Source organism: Megalobrama amblycephala, linkage group LG14, assembly GCF_018812025.1.
Source record: "Megalobrama amblycephala isolate DHTTF-2021 linkage group LG14, ASM1881202v1, whole genome shotgun sequence".
NCBI classification, from domain to species: Eukaryota; Metazoa; Chordata; class Actinopteri; order Cypriniformes; family Xenocyprididae; genus Megalobrama; species Megalobrama amblycephala.
Window position 1 is genome coordinate 709,429 of NC_063057.1, and position 19,985 is coordinate 729,413.

At 35.8% G+C, this 19,985-nt stretch overlaps 2 protein-coding genes and 1 long non-coding RNA gene across 4 annotated transcripts in view; 2 read left to right on the forward strand and 1 right to left on the reverse strand.

Moving 5' to 3' along the window:
- Positions 1-10,239, forward strand: mapre3b (microtubule-associated protein, RP/EB family, member 3b). Of its 2 annotated transcripts, none has more exons than XM_048156268.1 (8): positions 1-150; positions 5,358-5,427; positions 6,360-6,487; positions 6,556-6,701; positions 6,783-6,984; positions 8,986-9,134; positions 9,209-9,361; positions 9,487-10,239. In XM_048156268.1, exons 3-8 carry the CDS (start codon positions 6,367-6,369, stop codon positions 9,550-9,552), a joined length of 837 nt encoding a protein of 278 aa, XP_048012225.1. In that variant the 5' UTR covers positions 1-150; positions 5,358-5,427; positions 6,360-6,366; the 3' UTR covers positions 9,553-10,239. The 2 variants fall into 2 exon arrangements, with proteins under 2 accessions (XP_048012225.1, XP_048012226.1); XM_048156269.1 differs by having other exon boundaries at positions 2-150; positions 6,783-6,939.
- The window catches only part of LOC125245601, a 24,358-nt gene continuing 14,111 nt past the window's right edge, over positions 9,739-19,985 (reverse strand). The window contains exon 2 of the long non-coding RNA XR_007179578.1: positions 9,739-9,856. This is a non-coding gene — a long non-coding RNA (uncharacterized LOC125245601). The remainder of the gene's footprint in view (positions 9,857-19,985) is intronic.
- Positions 13,759-19,985, forward strand: part of tmem214 (transmembrane protein 214) — a 12,646-nt gene continuing 6,419 nt past the window's right edge. The window contains exons 1-5 of the mRNA XM_048156267.1: positions 13,759-14,032; positions 17,140-17,327; positions 17,409-17,559; positions 19,369-19,503; positions 19,845-19,927. Coding sequence (XP_048012224.1) covers positions 13,897-14,032; positions 17,140-17,327; positions 17,409-17,559; positions 19,369-19,503; positions 19,845-19,927 — 693 coding nt within the window. The 5' untranslated portion in view covers positions 13,759-13,896. The remainder of the gene's footprint in view (positions 14,033-17,139; positions 17,328-17,408; positions 17,560-19,368; positions 19,504-19,844; positions 19,928-19,985) is intronic.

A 19,985-nucleotide genomic window follows, 5' to 3' on the forward strand; every position in this document is an offset into this window, starting at 1 on the left:
GTACACTTCCGGTTGTGTCAGACCCGCGTGACGCATGCGTGCTGACGGGGAGCGCGTGTTGCGCGCTGCGTTTCCAGAGACGCTGATTACTGAGAGAGACTGCGCACTGCTCCACACTGCTCACTCCAGCCGGACAGATTCACGACAACCGTGAGTAATATACCTGATCCTACAGCAGAATGTGTGTATTTGAACGATTTGAAGGACTGGACGCGGTACTTTAAACGCGTGAATAAGCGCGTCAGTGTTAAATTATAGAAAATGCGTCAGTCTGTGAGGCCCTTCAGACGCGCGCGGCACAAATATGTTTTATTAAGCTTTAATTCTCGTTTAGCGATATTTTTTTTTGGGTGGACCAACGCAGTTTAGGGATTTGTCCCGGTTTAGAGGAGTGTCAGCGGCTACACAGACGCACCGGGGACGCGCACCGGCCCCTGACATCATCACCGGCCCGCTGAAACTACTGCGTATTATATATTATATTATATTATATTATATTATATTATATTATATTATATTATTATACGCAGGCAGTGTGTCAGTACTATAATGTGTGTATTACATATTATATTATTATATTATATTATTATACGCAGGCAGTGTGTCTATACTATAATGTGTGTTATAATATAATATAATATAATATAATATAATATAATATATTATATTATTCTAAGCAGGCAGTGTGTCTGTACTATGTGTGTGTTATAATATAATATTATAATATAATAATATAATATTATATTATTATACACAGGCAGGCAGTGTGTCTGTACTATAACGTGTGTTATATAATATAATAATATAATATAATATAATATTATACGCAGGCAGTGTGTCAGTACTATAACGTGTGTTATATAATATAATATTTTTATACACAGGCAGTGTGTCTGTACTATGTGTGTGTTATAATATAATATAATATAATATTATAATATAATATAATATTATATATTATTATACGCAGGCAGTGTGTCAGTACTATAATGTGTGTATTATAATATAATATAATATAATATAATATAATATTATTATATGTAGGCAGTGTGTCTGTACTATGTGTGTGTTATAATATTTATATTATATTATATTATATTATATTATATTATATTATATTATTATAGACATACTCAAAACTGTGATCTGCCTAGACAGCATTTTTTAGGCTTTCAATCTACATTTATTTCCAAAAATTAGACAGTTTGCTAAATATAAATAATTGTTATGATATTATGTTATGATTTTAGTGCTTAAATAAGAATGCTGGTTACTTTTCCTCCAATGGGAAATGACGATTAAACCGTAAAGAATAAATAAATGCATGTATTACCGAATGCAAACTATTGACAATAGAGAGATGAAAGTGAAAGCTTTTCTTGAAATCTGGTGATGGCATTCATGCTGGTTTGAGCTGAATAAGTTATAAACTCTGAAAGTAAATAACCCGACTGTCAGATCCTCTGTTCCCACGCCCTGAAAAGAATTCAGTATATTCATATCAAATGGGCCGAGACACGCCACCCGATTCCAGACGCTTTGATAAACCTTTCAAACATGATGTGTGTTATTGTAAACGCTTATAACAGACACAATCCTCCAGACTGATACTGAACAATAACCTCATAAACACTGTAAACACACACACACACACACACACACACACACACACAGCAGAACCTGCAGCGCTCAGCATTACGGTGAGCCGTTCATTCAGAGCGACAGAATGAAGTGATCAGTGATGACACACACGAGTCTCAGTTTTACAGTCATGAAAAACCTGCAATAATATGAGATGAATGTAAGACGTCATGCAGTTTCTCTTCTGGCCGCTGGAGCAGAGCACAATGATGATCTTGTATTCAGGCATGCCAGTGTTTTGCACAATCAAATATCTTCTAGAACAAGACGCTGTAAAACCTGCCAGAAACAAGCAGCGAATCAGGATTCACGGCTGAGACATAAACTAAAGCCTATTGGCTGGTCAACATAATACTGGTTAACACACCCTAACTTCCTGTTTCAATAGAAAACATGCAAACATTGCATTATCATTAACTAAATCTAATGGAAATTAGAAATGTTGTTTTTGCAACTAGCTGTATTAGATTGAAGCACTACAATTTAAAACAAAATAAATTAAAACTAAGAAGAAATATTTAAAGGAAATATGAAAATGACAAAAAAACACCACTAAAAATTAAAATATAAAAGGTAATTCAATAATAAGAACTGTAATAGTGTATAAAAATACTAAAATAACACTGCAGTACACAGGAAATTAAACCGCACTCGTCTGGAACTTTTGTGCAGTTTATAAAAAAAATATATTTTCAAGCCTAGAAAAATCATAACAAATGTATAAAAAACCCAAGAGTTTTAGAAATATGCAAAGAATATAATTATTTTTGACCAAGAAATCCCTCTTTGTCATGCAAAACAAAAAAGTGTTTAAAAATATATTTTTTTATTATATAAGTTACACACTCACTCTCTCTCACACACTCACATACTTGCACACACACACACACACACACACACACACACACACACACACACACACACACACACACACGCGCACACACACACACTCACATACTCACACACTCACATACTCACACACTCACATACTCACTTGCGCACACACTCACACACACTCACACACACACACACACACACACACACACACACACACACACACTCACATACTCACACACTCACATACTCACACACTCACATACTCACTTGCGCACACACTCACACACACACACACACACACACACACACACACACACACACACACACACTCACATACTCACACACTCACATACTCACTTGCGCACACACTCACTCACACACACACACACACACACACACACACACACACACACACTCACATACTCACACACTCACATACTCACTTGCGCACACACTCACACACACTCACACACACACACACACACACACACACACACACACACACACACACTCACATACTCACACACTCACACACTCACACACTCACATACTCACTTGCGCACACACTCACACACACACACACACACACACACACACACACACACACACACACTCACATACTCACACACTCACATACTCACTTGCGCACACACTCACACACACACACACACACACACACACACACACACACACACACACACACTCACATACTCACACACACACTCGCACTCACACATACTCACATACTCGCACATGCACGCACGCACACACACACACACACACACACACACACACACACACACACTCACATACTCACTTGCGCACACACTCACACACACACACACACACACACACACACACACACACACACACACTCACATACTCACACACTCACATACTCACTTGCGCACACACTCACACACACACACACACACACACACACACACACACACTCACATACTCACACACACACTCGCACTCACACATACTCACATACTCGCACATGCACGCACGCACGCACACACACACACACACACACACACACACACACTCACATACTCACACACACACACACACACACACACACACACACACACACACTCACATACTCACACACTCACATACTCACTTGCGCACACACTCACACACACACACACACACACACACACTCACATACTCACACACACACTCGCACTCACACATACTCACATACTCGCACATGCACGCACACACACACACACACACACACACACACACACACACACACACACACACACACACACACACTCACATACTCACACACTCACATACTCACTTGCGCACACACTCACACACACACACACACACACACACACACACACACACTCACATACTCACACACACACTCGCACTCACACATACTCACATACTCGCACATGCACGCACACACACACACACACACACACACACACACACACACACACACACACACACACACACTCACACACTCACATACTCACTTGCGCACACACTCACACACACACACACACACACACACACACTCACATACTCACACACTCACATACTCACTTGCGCACACACTCACACACACTCACACACACACACACACACACACACACACACACTCACATACTCACACACTCACACACACACACTCACTTGCGCACACACTCACACACACACACACACACACACACACACACACTCACATACTCACACACACACACACACACACACACACACACACACTCACATACTCACACACTCACATACTCACTTGCGCACACACTCACACACACACACACTCACATACTCACACACACACTCGCACTCACACATACTCACATACTCGCACATGCACGCACACACACACACACACACACACACACACACTCACACACTCACATACTCACTTGCGCACACACTCACACACACACACACACACACACACACACACACACTCACATACTCACACACTCACATACTCACTTGCGCACACACTCACACACACTCACACACACACACACACACACACACACACACACACACACACACTCACATACTCACACACTCACACACTCACACACTCACATACTCACTTGCGCACACACTCACACACACACACACACACACACACACACACACACACACACACACTCACACACTCACATACTCACTTGCGCACACACTCACACACACACACACACACACACACACACTCACATACTCACACACTCACATACTCACACACACACTCGCACTCACACATACTCACATACTCGCACATGCACGCACGCACACACACACACACACACACATAAACACACACTCACATACTTGCACGCACACACACACACACTCACACACACACAGGTTCGTTTAGCTGATGATGGACAGCACAGGAAGCGCAGAGACTTTATCAAACGAGTGATTTCCACTAATTGTTAATCTGTTAGTTTTTCCAGCCAACAAAATATATTCTAAGAACATGTTGCTGATGTTCAGATTAAGATATGAAAACCTTATTTTTTTGAATATTACTTGAATGTTCAAAATCTCGTTCTTAAATGTTTTTCTGGGTTATGTGATCGTTAAGGGAACATTCCATTCCATCATCCAACATTCCATCATTCTTCAAACATTATGGGAATGTTACTTTTGAATGTTCTCTGAACGTTCTGAAACAAGTAACATTTCAGAAAAAAACCCTCCATAAACGATGTATAAATAATAATGTTTTTATGCTAACGTTTTGAGAACTTTATTAAAGACCCGTAAACATTACTGTTAGAAAGTTTGTTCATAACCTTGACAGAACGTTCTGAGAACGTCTCCTGTTACTGTGGGAAAGTGTTCAGTGTTTCTCATTGTGTTTGTAGGACACTGTTCTTTTGGGAGCAGTAACTCAGAGGAGAGCTAGAGTACTACAGTGACATCCACCTACTGACGGTGAGTGTGTGTGAGTGTGTGAGTGTGCGTGAGTGTGTGTGTGTGTGTGTGGGGGGGGGGTACGTAATCTTGCCAGGCTGTTAGTGGGTCACCTATTTAAACGGAAAGAGAATGTGATCATATGTTCTTGCCTAATTTAACCGCAGCGTGTCAAAAGAGTTGATCTTAAACAAGTTTCCTGAAAACTGCGGCATCTGCCATTGGTTGGACAAACAGACAGTCCCGGCCCCAAACTCACGCCATTGGTTGAGTCAGAATGTTTTGAATGTGTCAGTGTTTCACACTCTTCAGAACATCATAGAGCTTTTAAAAATTTTAGAAACAAACAAATCAAATTTTGAGTGTTTTGCTTTATTTTAAATCAATCAAAAAAATTTTTAAACATTTTTTTTGTAAGTGTTTAATTTGTTTTTATTTTAAATCATTTTAATTTTACATTATGATTTTATACATTTTCAGTAAGTGTTTTGTTTTGATTTTAATAATTATTTATTTTCATTTTACATTTTTATGATTCAGTTATTAGCTTTTTGGGAAAGCCGGCTTTAAATCAAGAATATAATCCCAATGTTTTCCCAAAATAATATATTCGGAAAGAGATATTCATGGAGATGCTTGATGCGTCAGCACTTTTATCAGATGAATGTGTGCTGTCATGGATCATAAACATAATAATGAGCGCACAGCCATGTGGAATTATGGGTAAGGATCAAAGGTTTTAACAGTTGGCACAGCTGTAAAATATTGAATTTGTTTTTTGTGAGTCACTAAACCCTGTAATTTCCTGCAATTAAAAAAAGGAAAATTGTGCATGTGTTAAAGTTGATTTGTTTTGGGCAGGTAATCCTCTTCTGTGGTGATTTTAACGTTCTATTAACATTACTGTGAGAACGTTGTGAGAATGTTGTAACGTAACATGATTTTGTCTGTAGTTAGGGGATGGCGGTAAACGTTTACTCCACATCTATGACCATCGAGAACCTGAGCAGACATGACATGCTGGCTTGGGTCAACGACTCGCTGCACCTCAACTACACCAAGATAGAGCAGCTCTGCTCAGGTACGCATCAGCTCTGAACGCACACGCTGTCACTGTGATCTCTGGTGCTGATCGGTTCTGCTCCGCAGGTGCGGCATACTGTCAGTTCATGGACATGCTGTTTCCCGGCTGTATCCTGCTGAGGAAGGTGAAGTTTCAGGCTAAACTGGAGCACGAATACATCAACAACTTCAAAGTGCTGCAGGCGGCCTTCAAGAGGATGGGCGTGGACAAGGTGAGACGGACGTTTCTGCCAGCCGCACACCGTAGAAAGTCATTTCCGCAGGTCCTTCTTACATCTAACGTCTGATTTCAGATCATTCCAGTGGAGAAGCTCGTCAAGGGGAAGTTTCAGGACAACTTCGAGTTTGTTCAGTGGTTTAAGAAATTATTTGACGCCAACTACGACGGGAAGGAGTACGACCCTCAGTTGGCAAGACAAGGCCAAGACATCACTCCTCCGCCCAACCCAGGTGAAGTCATTTTCCACAAATCCAAGAGCTCCTCCAGAGCGCCAGGTAACCCGCCGCTGCGGAGAAAACGCACACACTCCGCACGCGTGTGTCTGTGTGTGCTTCGCTCGCCTGCTCCGAGTCTCTAGAAACCTTTTCAGGCCTGATCTCAGCCTTGAATTCGTTTCGGTTTGATCTTGTGTGTTCTGGCTTTGGAGTTCAGCTTAATTCTGTTTACTGATGCTTTTCAACAACAGAGATAAAAAAAATCAATAACAATCGGCATTTGTTTTATTTTATTATTATTATTAGTATATAAATAAAATAATAAAATAAAAAATGTACTGTATATTTTTATTAACATTTTATATATATATATATATATATATATATATATATATATATATATATATATATATATATATATACATATATACACCTCTATTTTATTGTTATATTTTTATTTATATACAAATATATAATAAAAAACAACAAAGAAGAAATGTATATATATTCGTTATTATTAGTTTATTTATTATATATATATATATATATATATATATATCTCTCGCTTTATTTTATATGTATACAATTTTATTATATATACACCTTTATTATTTTTATTTTATTTATTTTATTATTTATATATAATAAAACATAATAATAAAATAAAAACAGTAAAGAACAAATGTATATACTGTATATTCTTTATTATTTTATTTATTTTATTATTGTATTGTTTATATATATTTAATAAAATATTTATCATTTTAATATATATATATATATATATATATATATATATATATATATATATATATATAAAACATAAAACAATAAAGGAGAAATGTATACATTCTTTATTATTATATGTGTGTGTGTATATATATATATATATATATATATATTTAAAAAAAAATAAAGAAAAAATGTACTGTATATTTTTATTAACATTATTTTATATATGTATATATATACACACACACACATTCCTTTTATTTTTATTTGATTTCTTTTATAATAATAATAATAATAATAATAATATATATATATATATATATATATATATATATATATATATATATATATATACCTTTATTATTTTATTTTATTATAACACTCATTTTATTGAATTATTTATATACACATATATATAATAAAAACAACAAAGAAATGTATATATATTCTTTATTATTACTGTATTTATTATATATACACACACATCGCTTTATTTTTATTTTATTTTTATTTTATATGTATACATACAATTTTATTTTATATATATATATATATATATATATATATATATATATATATATATATATATATACACACCTTTATTATTTTTATTTTATTATTTATATATATAATAAAGCATAATAATAAAATAAAAACAATAAAGAAGAAATGTGTATACTGTATATTCTTTATTATTTTATTTATTATTATTTTATTGTTATATATTTAATAAAAGATTTATTATTTTAATATATATATATATATATATATATATAATAACATAAAAACAATAAAGGAGAAATGTATATATTCTTTATTATTATTATTATTATTATTATTATTATTTTTTACATTTATTTTATTAATCATTTATTTTATTTTAATAATTTTTATTATATATTTATACATTTCTTTATTATTTTTTATTATATATAAACAAAAATAAAAAAAATTAACAAAAATAATAATAAAAAGAAGAGAATTTTGTATGTATATATAAAAAATAATTAGTATAAATGCATAAATAAAATACAGAAACAATATTGAGAAGAAAGAGTAAAACGAAAGAAAGAAAGAAAGAAAGAATCTTGCGCAAAACAGCCGTGCAACTCACGCTTACAGTCACTACTAACTGGAAGGAAAAGATAATGGAGGTTTTCTTGTGCTCTCTGTTTCTGGGCTTTGGATTTTAAGTGTGTGTTCGTCATGCTCCGCCCTCACAGTCACAAATCTCTCAGAATAGATGTCCATTGGCTGACGAGTGAACCTCTGCTCTGTGATTGGCTGCTGTGTGTTGTGATTGATTAACGACTTTGCTTTCATATGCAGGACCCCAACGGACGTCACCGACGGCACCAAAAACTATGCCCGCCCCCCCGCGTGCCATAAACTCCACCCCCTCAACTGGAATAAGGCGGACCATCCCGATGTCAAGGAACGGAGGCGGCGACGCCGAGATCATGGAGCTCAACCAGCAGGTGAACACATCTGAACAAACAAATCAACAAAACAGTGTATAAACCGTTCACTAAATCTGTCTGTTCGCCTGCAGCTGCTGGATCTGAAATTGACGGTCAACGGTTTGGAGAAAGAGAGAGATTTTTACTTCAGCAAACTCAGAGACATTGAGCTGGTGTGTCAAGAGCACGAGAGCGACACGAACCCCGTCCTCGGCAAAGTCATGGAGGTCCTGTACGCCACAGAGGTGAGCGACAAATAACGCATTTCTGTCAGTTACATTAGATTGATGAATTATTGTGTATTTTTAACACATAAAGTCACACACACTGGTCCCAAAAGCAGTGTTTATTCATATTTGGGTTTTTTCAGGATGGTTTTGCGCCCCCGGAGGACGATGAGATCGACGAACAGCCACGAGACCAGGATGAATACTGATCTGCAGTCCCGTCTTTCTCTCTCACTTCATCCTTCCTCCATGATGTCTCTCTTTTTTCTCTCGCTCTTTGACACTCCATCCCCCACCAGCAGACACCAGGGGCGTGCTGTGATAGGCTAATAGACTGAGTAGGGGTGTGTCTGTGCTAATGAGATGTGAATTTATGCAGTGACACTGATGTTTTATTGGCTGTGGGTTTTAATTAAGAGTCCAGATGACTCGAGCACTGAACCTGAAACTGCATGATGATGCAGTGACACAGTCACACACACACACACACACACACACACACACACACACACACTGAACTTTTGCAGTGCTGATGTAGCCGACACACACAGCCAAGGTTATTGACTAACAGTTTTTTATTTGAACTCCAATCAGCTAATTTATTTGAGAGTTTGATGCTGATGTCATTTATATATATATTTATATATATATCTCTTTAGAAGGGTTTTTAGTTTCAATGAATTAAGTGGATAGTGTACGGAAACCGATGGAAGCTTGTTTCCACCATGGAATAAAAAATAAATAGGTAATTTATTCTAGAATTCAGAATTGAATGATAACTTGCAATTACAAGAAAATATTTATTTTATTCTGTGGCAAAAAAAACAAAAAAAAAACTATGGAATCTTGTGTTTCCGTCACTGAATAAAAAATAAAGAATTTTTTTAATCTCACAATACTGATTTTTTTTCTTCTTGTAATAGCGAGTTATTTTCTCACAATTCTTAGTTTATAACCTAGAATTCTATGATTTTTTTTGTCTCAGAATTGCGAGAAAAAGGTCAGAATTGTGAAATATAAACTTGGAATTGTGAGATATAAACTCTATTGCAAGAAAAAAAACAGAGTTGCAAAACATAAACTCGCTATTATAAGAGAGAGTCATAATTGTGAAATATAAATTTGCTATTGCAAGAAAAAAGTCAGAATTTCAAATATAAACTCGCTATTGCAAAAAAAATAGAATTGCGAAACATAAACTTGAAATCATAAGATATAAACACTTTTTTGAGTGAAAAAGTCAGAATTGCGAAATATAAACTCGCTTTGAGAAGAAAATCAGAATTGCGACATAAACTTGCTATTATGAGAAAAATTAGAAATGCCAAATATAAAATCGCTACTGCGAAAAAAAAATAGAATTGCGAAATATAAACTCAAAATTGTGAGATAGAAACACTTTATTGAGTGAAAAGGTCAGAATTGCGAAATATAAACTTGCTATTATGAGAAAAATTCAGAATTGCGAAATATAAACTCGCAATTGTGAAAAAAAATGGAATTGCGAAATATAAACTCGCTATTGCGAAGATATAAACTCACTTTTTTGAGTGAAAAAATCAGAATTGTGAAGTTTAATTTCGCTATTATAAGAAAAAAGTCAGAATTTGCAAAATATAAACTTGTTATTGTGAGAAAAAAGGTAGAAATGCCAGATATAAACTCGCTATTGCGGAAAAAAAAATAGAATTGTGAAATATAGACTCGCTTATTGCGAAAAATCGCAAGATATAAAATTGCAAGATATAAAAGATAAAATCGCAAGATATAAAAGATAAAATTGCAAGATATAAACTCTTTTTTTTTTTAGTGAAAGTCAGAAGTGCGAAATTTAATTTCACTATTATGAGAAAAAAGTCAGAATTTGCTAAATATAAACTCGCTATTGTGAGAAAAAAAATAGAATTGCGAAATATAAATTTGAAATTGCGAGATATAAACACTTTTTTTGAGTGAAAAAGTCAGAATTGTGAAATTTAACTATTATGAGAAAAAAGTCAGAATTTGCAAAATATAAACTCGCTATTGTGAGAACATTTTTTGAAATTGTGAGTTATAAACTCGGAATTGTAAGAAATAAAGAACTTTTCAGATACAAAAAGTATCAATTACCTTTTTATTTCTTATCCCGTGGTGGAAACAAGTTTCCATAGAAAGCCTCACTGATGAAATCCCAGAAACCAGACAAACCACAGGCTGAATCCTTGTGAGCTCATCATCATCAGCACTTGTGTTCCTGATCTTCTTGTGCTTCTGCTGCAGATAACGATGCGTTCACAATCAGACCAGGATCATGTGTTGAGGAAGTAAACGGAGTCTTATGTTGACTTGACAGTTTTTACACTCGCTGCGACACATTTCTCAATGCTTAGGGCACTTTCTCAAAAACTCTTCCCAGCTTTGGCACAGCAGTTAATTTTCACTAAAACTACCAGAACACTAGCGAGGGTTTCACCCAACAAACACTATGAAACACTAACAGCAGCATCACACAATGATTGCATGTGTAACATTTCTTTACAAAACCAGAATGACACTCTTTACTGTTTATAATTCACTGCAGTTTCTTACATTACAGTACAAAGTTATTCATAAGTTTCCACCCGTGTAGGTGTTCAGACGTCTGATCGTTTCAATAGCATTTCATTTTTTAGATTCGGAATATAATATAATGTTATTTTTGTGTAAATGAAGCAAATTTCTGTCTTATTCAGTTTTGTATTAGGTTTTGAACGTGTGCAAATTTGCCTGTTTATCACATAGTTTTGCTGATGCTTGTGTCCGAAATGTGAGAAATGTGTTCATGTAATCTGACAGATGTCGTCGCTGAATGCATTTCGTGCCAAAGCAAAGAGAAATAATCCCCACTTTTGCTCATATAGAGTTTTGAAAAAGTGAGAAATGTGTCCTAGCGATTGTAAAAAGCTGTAATGAGTGTGTTTTTTCACAGTAATTGCTGATAAATCATTATTAATATTGCAGGTGTGAGAGTTTTATTTATTTATGATAGTGTTATCAACTAACACTAATGAAAACACACTAATAACTGACTGACAGTATGGAACAGAGATTTTTAGCTGCTATATTTTAATTTAACATTTCATTCTCTGTCTTTATTTGATTGCACTGATATCACAGGTTGATTTTGATTGACAGGACCTGTGTCATTGACCCTTTCACCCCTGCAACCGTTTGCAAACATGCATCCATTTGGAGTTTTACTATGTAAAATAAAGATGTGTGCGGGGAATGAAGGACGCGTCTGCTTTATTCACACTATACTGCTGCTTTTCAATCATTGATTGACATATAATAATAATAATAAAGAGCATCCGCTATAATGCAATACATGAATCACATAGAATATAAATAATGTTTATGATGATTGAAAAGGTCAAAATGATGGACTTGAGTTTTCACTTTATTGAGGGAAAATAAAATGTAAAAATTGATCTTAAAGGATTAGTTCACTTTCAAAATAAAATTTCCTGATAATTACTCACTCTCATGTCATCCAAGATGTTCATGTCTTTCTTTCTTCAGTCGAAAAGAAATGAAGGTTTTTGAGGAAAACATTCCAGGATTTTTCTCCTTATAGTGGACTTCAATGGGCACCAAACGGTTGAAGGTCAAAATTACAGTTTCAGTGCAGCTTCAAAGAGCTTTAAACGATACCAGACGAGGAATAAGAGTCTTATCTAGAGAAACCATCTGCCATTTTCTAAAAAAAAAAAAAAAAAATTGTATACGTTTTAACCATAAATGCTCATCTTGAATGTTCATGTTAAATTATCAGGAAATTTTTATTTGAAAGTGAACTAATCCTTTAAGATGCAGTGACCTGGAAATATTATAATGCAAAATAAAATATATTTTTAATGTAAAGTTCGGATTAAATAAAAAGAATACTTCGACATCTTTAAAATAATTTTGTGGGGGGGAAAAAAATTATATATATTTATATACAAAAAATTTCACATACCATACTTTTAACGAATTCTAAAACATTATAAAGCATGTGTAATATTTTTTAACGTCAAGTACTATGATAAACAAACACAAATGCATATTCAAAAGTATACATGCGCAGGAGCGACAACAAAGAACAACAACAAACGCAGCAACGCTTTCCCAAGGAGTCACGTGCTGCTCAGCAGCGCTTCCGATTGGTTTACTCTGCGGGCGTTTAGCCGGCGCGCTAGCAGGTTTACTAGAATATCAAGATTATTACATCAACACACAACATATTTCTAAACTGATACATGACCTTATAAAATACGTACTACATGTCAGTTATACTTAGTGTGTTTTAATGTCATAATATACAAAACAGACCGCACTAATAGCAAATTTAGCCTCGAGCCTTATTGGAATGGTCTAAAATAAACTTACTATTAGTTACTCTCGGCTGACCGGAAGAGCGCGGAGTGCACGCGCTCGAACAGGAAGCAGTTCCGCTCAGCAATCAGACGTGGCATAAGAACCGTTGGTTTGATTCGATCAACACTGTTGATTATTGATTAATTATCATTTATTTCGTTTCGATCGCGATTATGGCCTCCGGTGTGGGCAAATGGGAGGTGGTGAAGAAAGGGAAGAAACAGAATAACAGCTCCGGAGGAAAAACTCAGGACAAGAAATCCGCGAGGAAAGCGCTGAGAGAGGCCAACACGAGCCGCACTGACAGCAGTAAGAAACACTTTTAAACATGTTCCTCGAGCCTGTCACTGCTGTTTATTGGCGATATTTCTACACATAAACAAAGACATGCCATCGAGATACGCGTTAGATATCAGTTTCTGGGCATCGATCGTGATTTTCTTTGAAGCATCTCTGAGGAAACGCCATTATACATGAATAAGATAATCAATTAACACCAAACTACTGAATGTCAGTCGGTTGCATCACGTGATTGTCAGATAAACAGTTAAACTGATCTGAGGAGATTAAACGAAGATTCAAAACCAAACAAAATCAAACTGTAAACAGAGAAACAACATTACAGAAAACTGACAATGTCCCACTAATGCTGATTATATATATATATATATATATATATATATATAAGGCACACCTTAAGAAAATTTGTGCTTTTCTCTACTCTCAAAGTGTATGATTGCAGGAAAAATATATGTTTGTATTGAACATTGATGGAGCAACATATTTTGTGTTAAAAATCTTATAAATGAATGAGGTGGTGATGGGGTAAAAGGCACACAAATACTTTAGATAAAATAATGTTTTTAATAATGACTAGGTTAATACTTGTTCAAAAGAATCACTTTAGCAAAGTTTGTACTATTTTCTGTTTATTTTGATAAATAAAATATTTCATTTTTGTTCAGTAAATATACTGTCATTAAAATAGGCGCATAATAATGTGATTTATATAAAATATAAAAATAGATTTTAGAAATACAGAAACAAAATTATTTTAAAGGTGCCGTAGAACGTTTTTTCACAAGATGTAATATAAGTCTAAGGTGTCTCCTGAATGCGTCTGTGAAGTTTCAGCTCAAAATACCCCATAGATTTTTTTTAATCCATTTTTTTAACTGCCTATTTTGGGGCATCATTAACTATGCACCGATTCAGCGTGCTTCCCCTTTAAATCCTCGCGCTCCCCGCCCCCTGAGCTCGCGACTCTATAATACATTGCATAAACAAAGTTCACACAGCTAATATAACCCTCAAAATGGATCTTTACAAAGTGTTTGTCATGCATACTGCATGTATGCGTCGGATTATGTGAGTATAGTATTTATTTGGATGTTTACATTTGATTCTGAATGAGTTTGATAGTGCTTCATGGCTAAAGCTAACATTACACACTGTTGGAGAGATTTATAAAGAACAAAGTTGTTTATGAATTATACAGACTGCAAGTGTTTAAAAATGAAAATAACGACAGTCTGGTCTCCATGAATACAGTAAGAAACGATGGTAACTTTAACCACATTTAACAGTATATTAGCAACACGCTAATGAAACATTTAGAAAGACAATTCACAAATATCACTAAAAATATCATGATATCATGGATCATGTCAGTTATTATTGCTCCATCTGCCATTTTTCACTATTGTTCTTGCTTGCTTACCTAGTCTGATGATTCAGCTGTGCACAGATCCAGACGTTAATACTGGCTGCCCTTGTGTAATGCCTTGAACATGGGCTGGCATATGCAAATATTGGGGTCATACATATTAATGATCCCGACTGTTACGTAACAGTCAGTGTTATGCTGAGATTCGGCTGTTCTTCAGAGGTCTTTTAAACAAATGAGATTTACATAAGAAGGAGGAAACAATGGTATGTCATTTCCATGTACTGAACTCTTGTTATTCAACTATGCCAAGGTAAATTCAATTTTTAATTCTAGGGCACCTTTAAAAAGTAAAGATTCTGAAAGCATTGAAGGAGATCCCATAATAGCCTATTTAATATAGATTTACAGTAGTAACAATACATTTTATCTTATTATGATATGATTAATATATTTTAAAATATGATTGTTTCATTATAAATATGGGTATTATCTCTAAGATGGATACCCAGTTTGATATATGATATTTGCTATGTGAATCTAACCATGTCAACAAATGGAAAAGTCAGTCAGCTCTTCATTATCATGTTAATTATTGTGTCTTTTGCCCCAAATACCATACTTTTACATATTCATCCGTTATTGAAAAACTGTTGCTTGAATTACCTTGAACGAAACTGAAAATCATTAAGAAGACCTTTGTCTGAAAATACAAACATTAATTTAATGGATTCTCATTTGCTACTTAAATCAACAAAATTTTAAAAAACATAAAATATTAGATCAAACTACCTCAGAATCAACAAGGATCAGACAAATTTGCACGTGCATTCTGAAAAACGGATATTTAGGAAAGTGCTGCGGCAAGTTTTTGTGCCATCTAATGGTTTAGAGGAAAATAATATCAAAGGCGCCTTTAGCTCCGTTGTACCCTATGTGTATGCAGTGATCGACCGATATTGATTTTTTTTTTTTTTTTTTTTTTTTTTTTTAGAACTGATACCAATACCGATAATAAGATTCATTATGCTCCAAAGCTTCCTGAAGCAGTGTTTTGAAATCGGCCATCACTATATAAGTCGTTATTTTGTTTTTTTGGTGCACCATAAATATTCTCGTGGCTTTATAATATTAATATTGAACCACTGTACTCACATGAACTGATTTAAATATGTTTTTAGTACATTAATGGATCTTGAGAAAGGAAATGTCATTGCTCAGGCCTCACTGAGCCATCGGATTTCATCAAAAATATCTTAATTTGTGTTCTGAAGATGAATGAAGGTCTTTCTGTTATGTTAAATAAAGTTTACTAATTACGGCAAAGCAGGTAAGTATACTTGACCTGTGCATGCCGTTGTCTCGTCTCCCCTTAGATGCACTTTAATGGCGATCCTGTGCGCAATTTCTCAAAACACCCACAAGATGGCGGCGTTTATTGCTAAATCTGATATTACAAAACCGATATCCGATTATGGTAAAATGCTTTAAATATCAGGGAAAATATCGGTAAATCGATATATCGGTCGATCTCTATATATGAGTGTGTGTGTGTGTGACTATAATATCTGAATGATACTAAAATGACAGTGATCAGGGTGTGTGTGTGTGTGTGTGTGTGTGTGTGTGTGTGTGTGTGTGTGTGTGTGTGTGTGGAGTAAGAGTTGCTCAATGTGTGTGACAGGGCATCAGCTCTGAGGCTATAAGTCTCCTCTCTCTCATGTCAGCGCTTCTTTGTGTGTGGTTGCAGATGTGATATCCGAGACCATATTTGACGGTTTTGAGAAGATGTTGAAGAAGCAGAACAAGGAGCAGGTTCCTCCGCCAGCCGAAACGCAGCAGAAGAAGCCCAACGCAGGGAAACAGACCAAGAAACTCCCCGCCAACGGCAGCTCCAAACCCACATACTACAAGACGCTGGAGGAGGCCGTCAAAGCCGTGAGTACAAGCACATACATCACATGTTAGGAGCTCGAGACTTGCCGAGTAACAGCGCTGACCAATCGCTGTGTCTCTCAGCTGGACGTGGTGGAGCTGAAGCAGCAGCTGGACAAAAGTCAAAGCCTGTTTCCTGAGAATCCGTCCGTCTGGGTGAAGGATCTCGCCGGATACCTGAACTACAAACTGCCAGCTCCAGACACTGATCCCACGCTCAGCAGCTACGGACACGGTGTGTGTGCCTTTAACCTGTTAACCAGCACTGGCACGCCGACGCACCAAAGCTTCTTTGTTTAAATTAGCTCAAATTTACTGTTAGATTTAATAAAATTACCTTGACAAACTATACATCATTAAAAAGATCTAAGACTCGAGCTTCAATTTTTAATCTTTATTTTACTCTCAACATCGTATAGTGACCGTTATTTGTTAATATGCGTCGGGAGTTATGAATATGAGAAACGGAGTCGTTACCTTTTCATTGAAATATGAGCGTCAGCTTCAGCCATTGAGAAAAAAACTCTGTACGATCATCAAGAAAAAACTCCACAAAATAACATCCCTCGGGGCTTTTAGCTTAAAAGCATGCACATTTGGAGAAATATTGATCCACTGTCATACGTTTATGTCAATTTTCTATACAGAGGAGTCATATTTATTCAATTTTTACCCAAAACGTGCTGTTTTCATCATATGAGCGCTGTATACACTGACTACTGTGTGTCCAAATCATACCCGAAGCCGGAGGGCGCTCTGTGCACCTTTAGTCCACAAATAACACAGCATGAACAAGAGGCAATCATGTGACATACACGGGACTAACAGAGGCTACCAGACATCGCTATAATCATTGATATAAACATACAGAACGTATAATAAATACACGATTGTGACGATATGTGGTTTATCTGTGTTCTTCACGCCATGTCAGGTATTCATAATAGTAGATTATATTTATAATGCAATGCTAATCGAGATAGCTTTTCTCATTGTGCAGAATAGCCTAAAATGATATATTTTCTGTCTGATTTTTGATCCAAAGCCACATCACATCAAAGAAGGTTATTTAAAACAATCGACTAGTAAGTTTGGAGAAAAAACGTGGTTTTAATCTTATAAATTGTCATGTTTTGTTGGTGTGCTAAGCTAATATGCTAATGAGCCCAGATATGCACCTGTTCTAATCTAAAGCTAATGCAAATAAATAATTCTTAATAGTAAAGCTCACTTTTTTTCTCTCTTTTTTTTCCAAGAAGGGCATTAGATACAGTTTGAAAGAAGGTGAAGTGAGAAGTTTGGTGAATGAAATGAGGGATTAAATCATCTTGAATAGAACATCAGTAATTATAATAGAGACAAAAGAAAAGAATAATAAGAGCCATAAGCTGGCTGGAGAGGTGTGAATGTGTTCAGGGGAGACTGAAACTGAATGGGGCACTTAGCACCACAAACACAATATCGACAATACCCTTGAATAGATGACAATAAACATCAGTTAACATTTTAGAGTCCTTTCTAAATAAAGTCTCATGACATGGTCTTGAAAAACATGTAATAAAACTCAGAGTTTTAAACCTATCATCTTCAGATTTGAAATATAACATGGTCAGACATGTGGCTTTAGCTGCAGTGCATTTCTAGATTGCCACAAGGCCAACTTCACTTTCATTTTCATAAATATATTTCATAAAAATAAATTTCTAATAACTTTTCAAAATTTCAAAGCTATTTTAAACTATTTTCTTCTTTGTGACAATAATTAATTATGAGTTTACCATAAACTGCAAAGTGCCTGCTTTCAAATGAGACCTTACTTATGCTTTTAGTGCAAAGGGTTCATGAACTGTATCTGTTTTAGTTTGGGTATGTCTTTTTTTGGGATTTTCCAAAAGCGGGGGTGCTGGCTAACAGGTTAAATAAAAATAAAAAAATAAAAAAAAATAGACCAAATCCAGCATCACCATCTGAGTGTCACAAGACTCCAGTGTGTCCTGCAGGAAAACTGTGTTTTGCACATCTAATGTTGTGTTTCTCTGTTTAGATTACCCATACTGCCTTGCTGGTAAGGAGCTGAAGGGCATCATTAAAAACCTGCTGGGCAAATGTTCAGACACGCTGCCCGAGTTCTTCGACCACTGCGTGTTTACCATGCTACGAGAACAGGACCGGCAGCCAAGTGAGTCGAGTCACATGTATTTACACAACACTCTCTCATTGGTTGTTCGGTTTGGACATTTGTTCCCCGGTTTCCATGCGTGTCGTCTCTCAGTTGCTGTGTTGTGTTTTAGTCAATATGTGTCTGTTAAAGGAGTAATTCACTCAAAATGACTATTCTGGCTTCATTTACTCTCCCTCTCGGACTTTAATAATCATGACCGGGCTAATATTTAATGCACTAAAAGATTCAACCCAATTGTTTTTAGGGAAAACGTTAGATTTTTTTTGCCAGTGTTTTTCATTTGCTCGTAGCATCATCCTGTGTGTGTGTGTGTGTGTGTGTTTCTGCTGCTTCGCCAGGTGAATCTCTGCATGGCTACAGGATGTGCATTCAGGCTCTCATGCAGGACAAACCCAAAATTGCCACGCTGAACCTCTCCGACGTGAGTCAAACTCTTTATGAACCATGTTTAAGCTCAACTGGGCAACTAACGCTTGGCA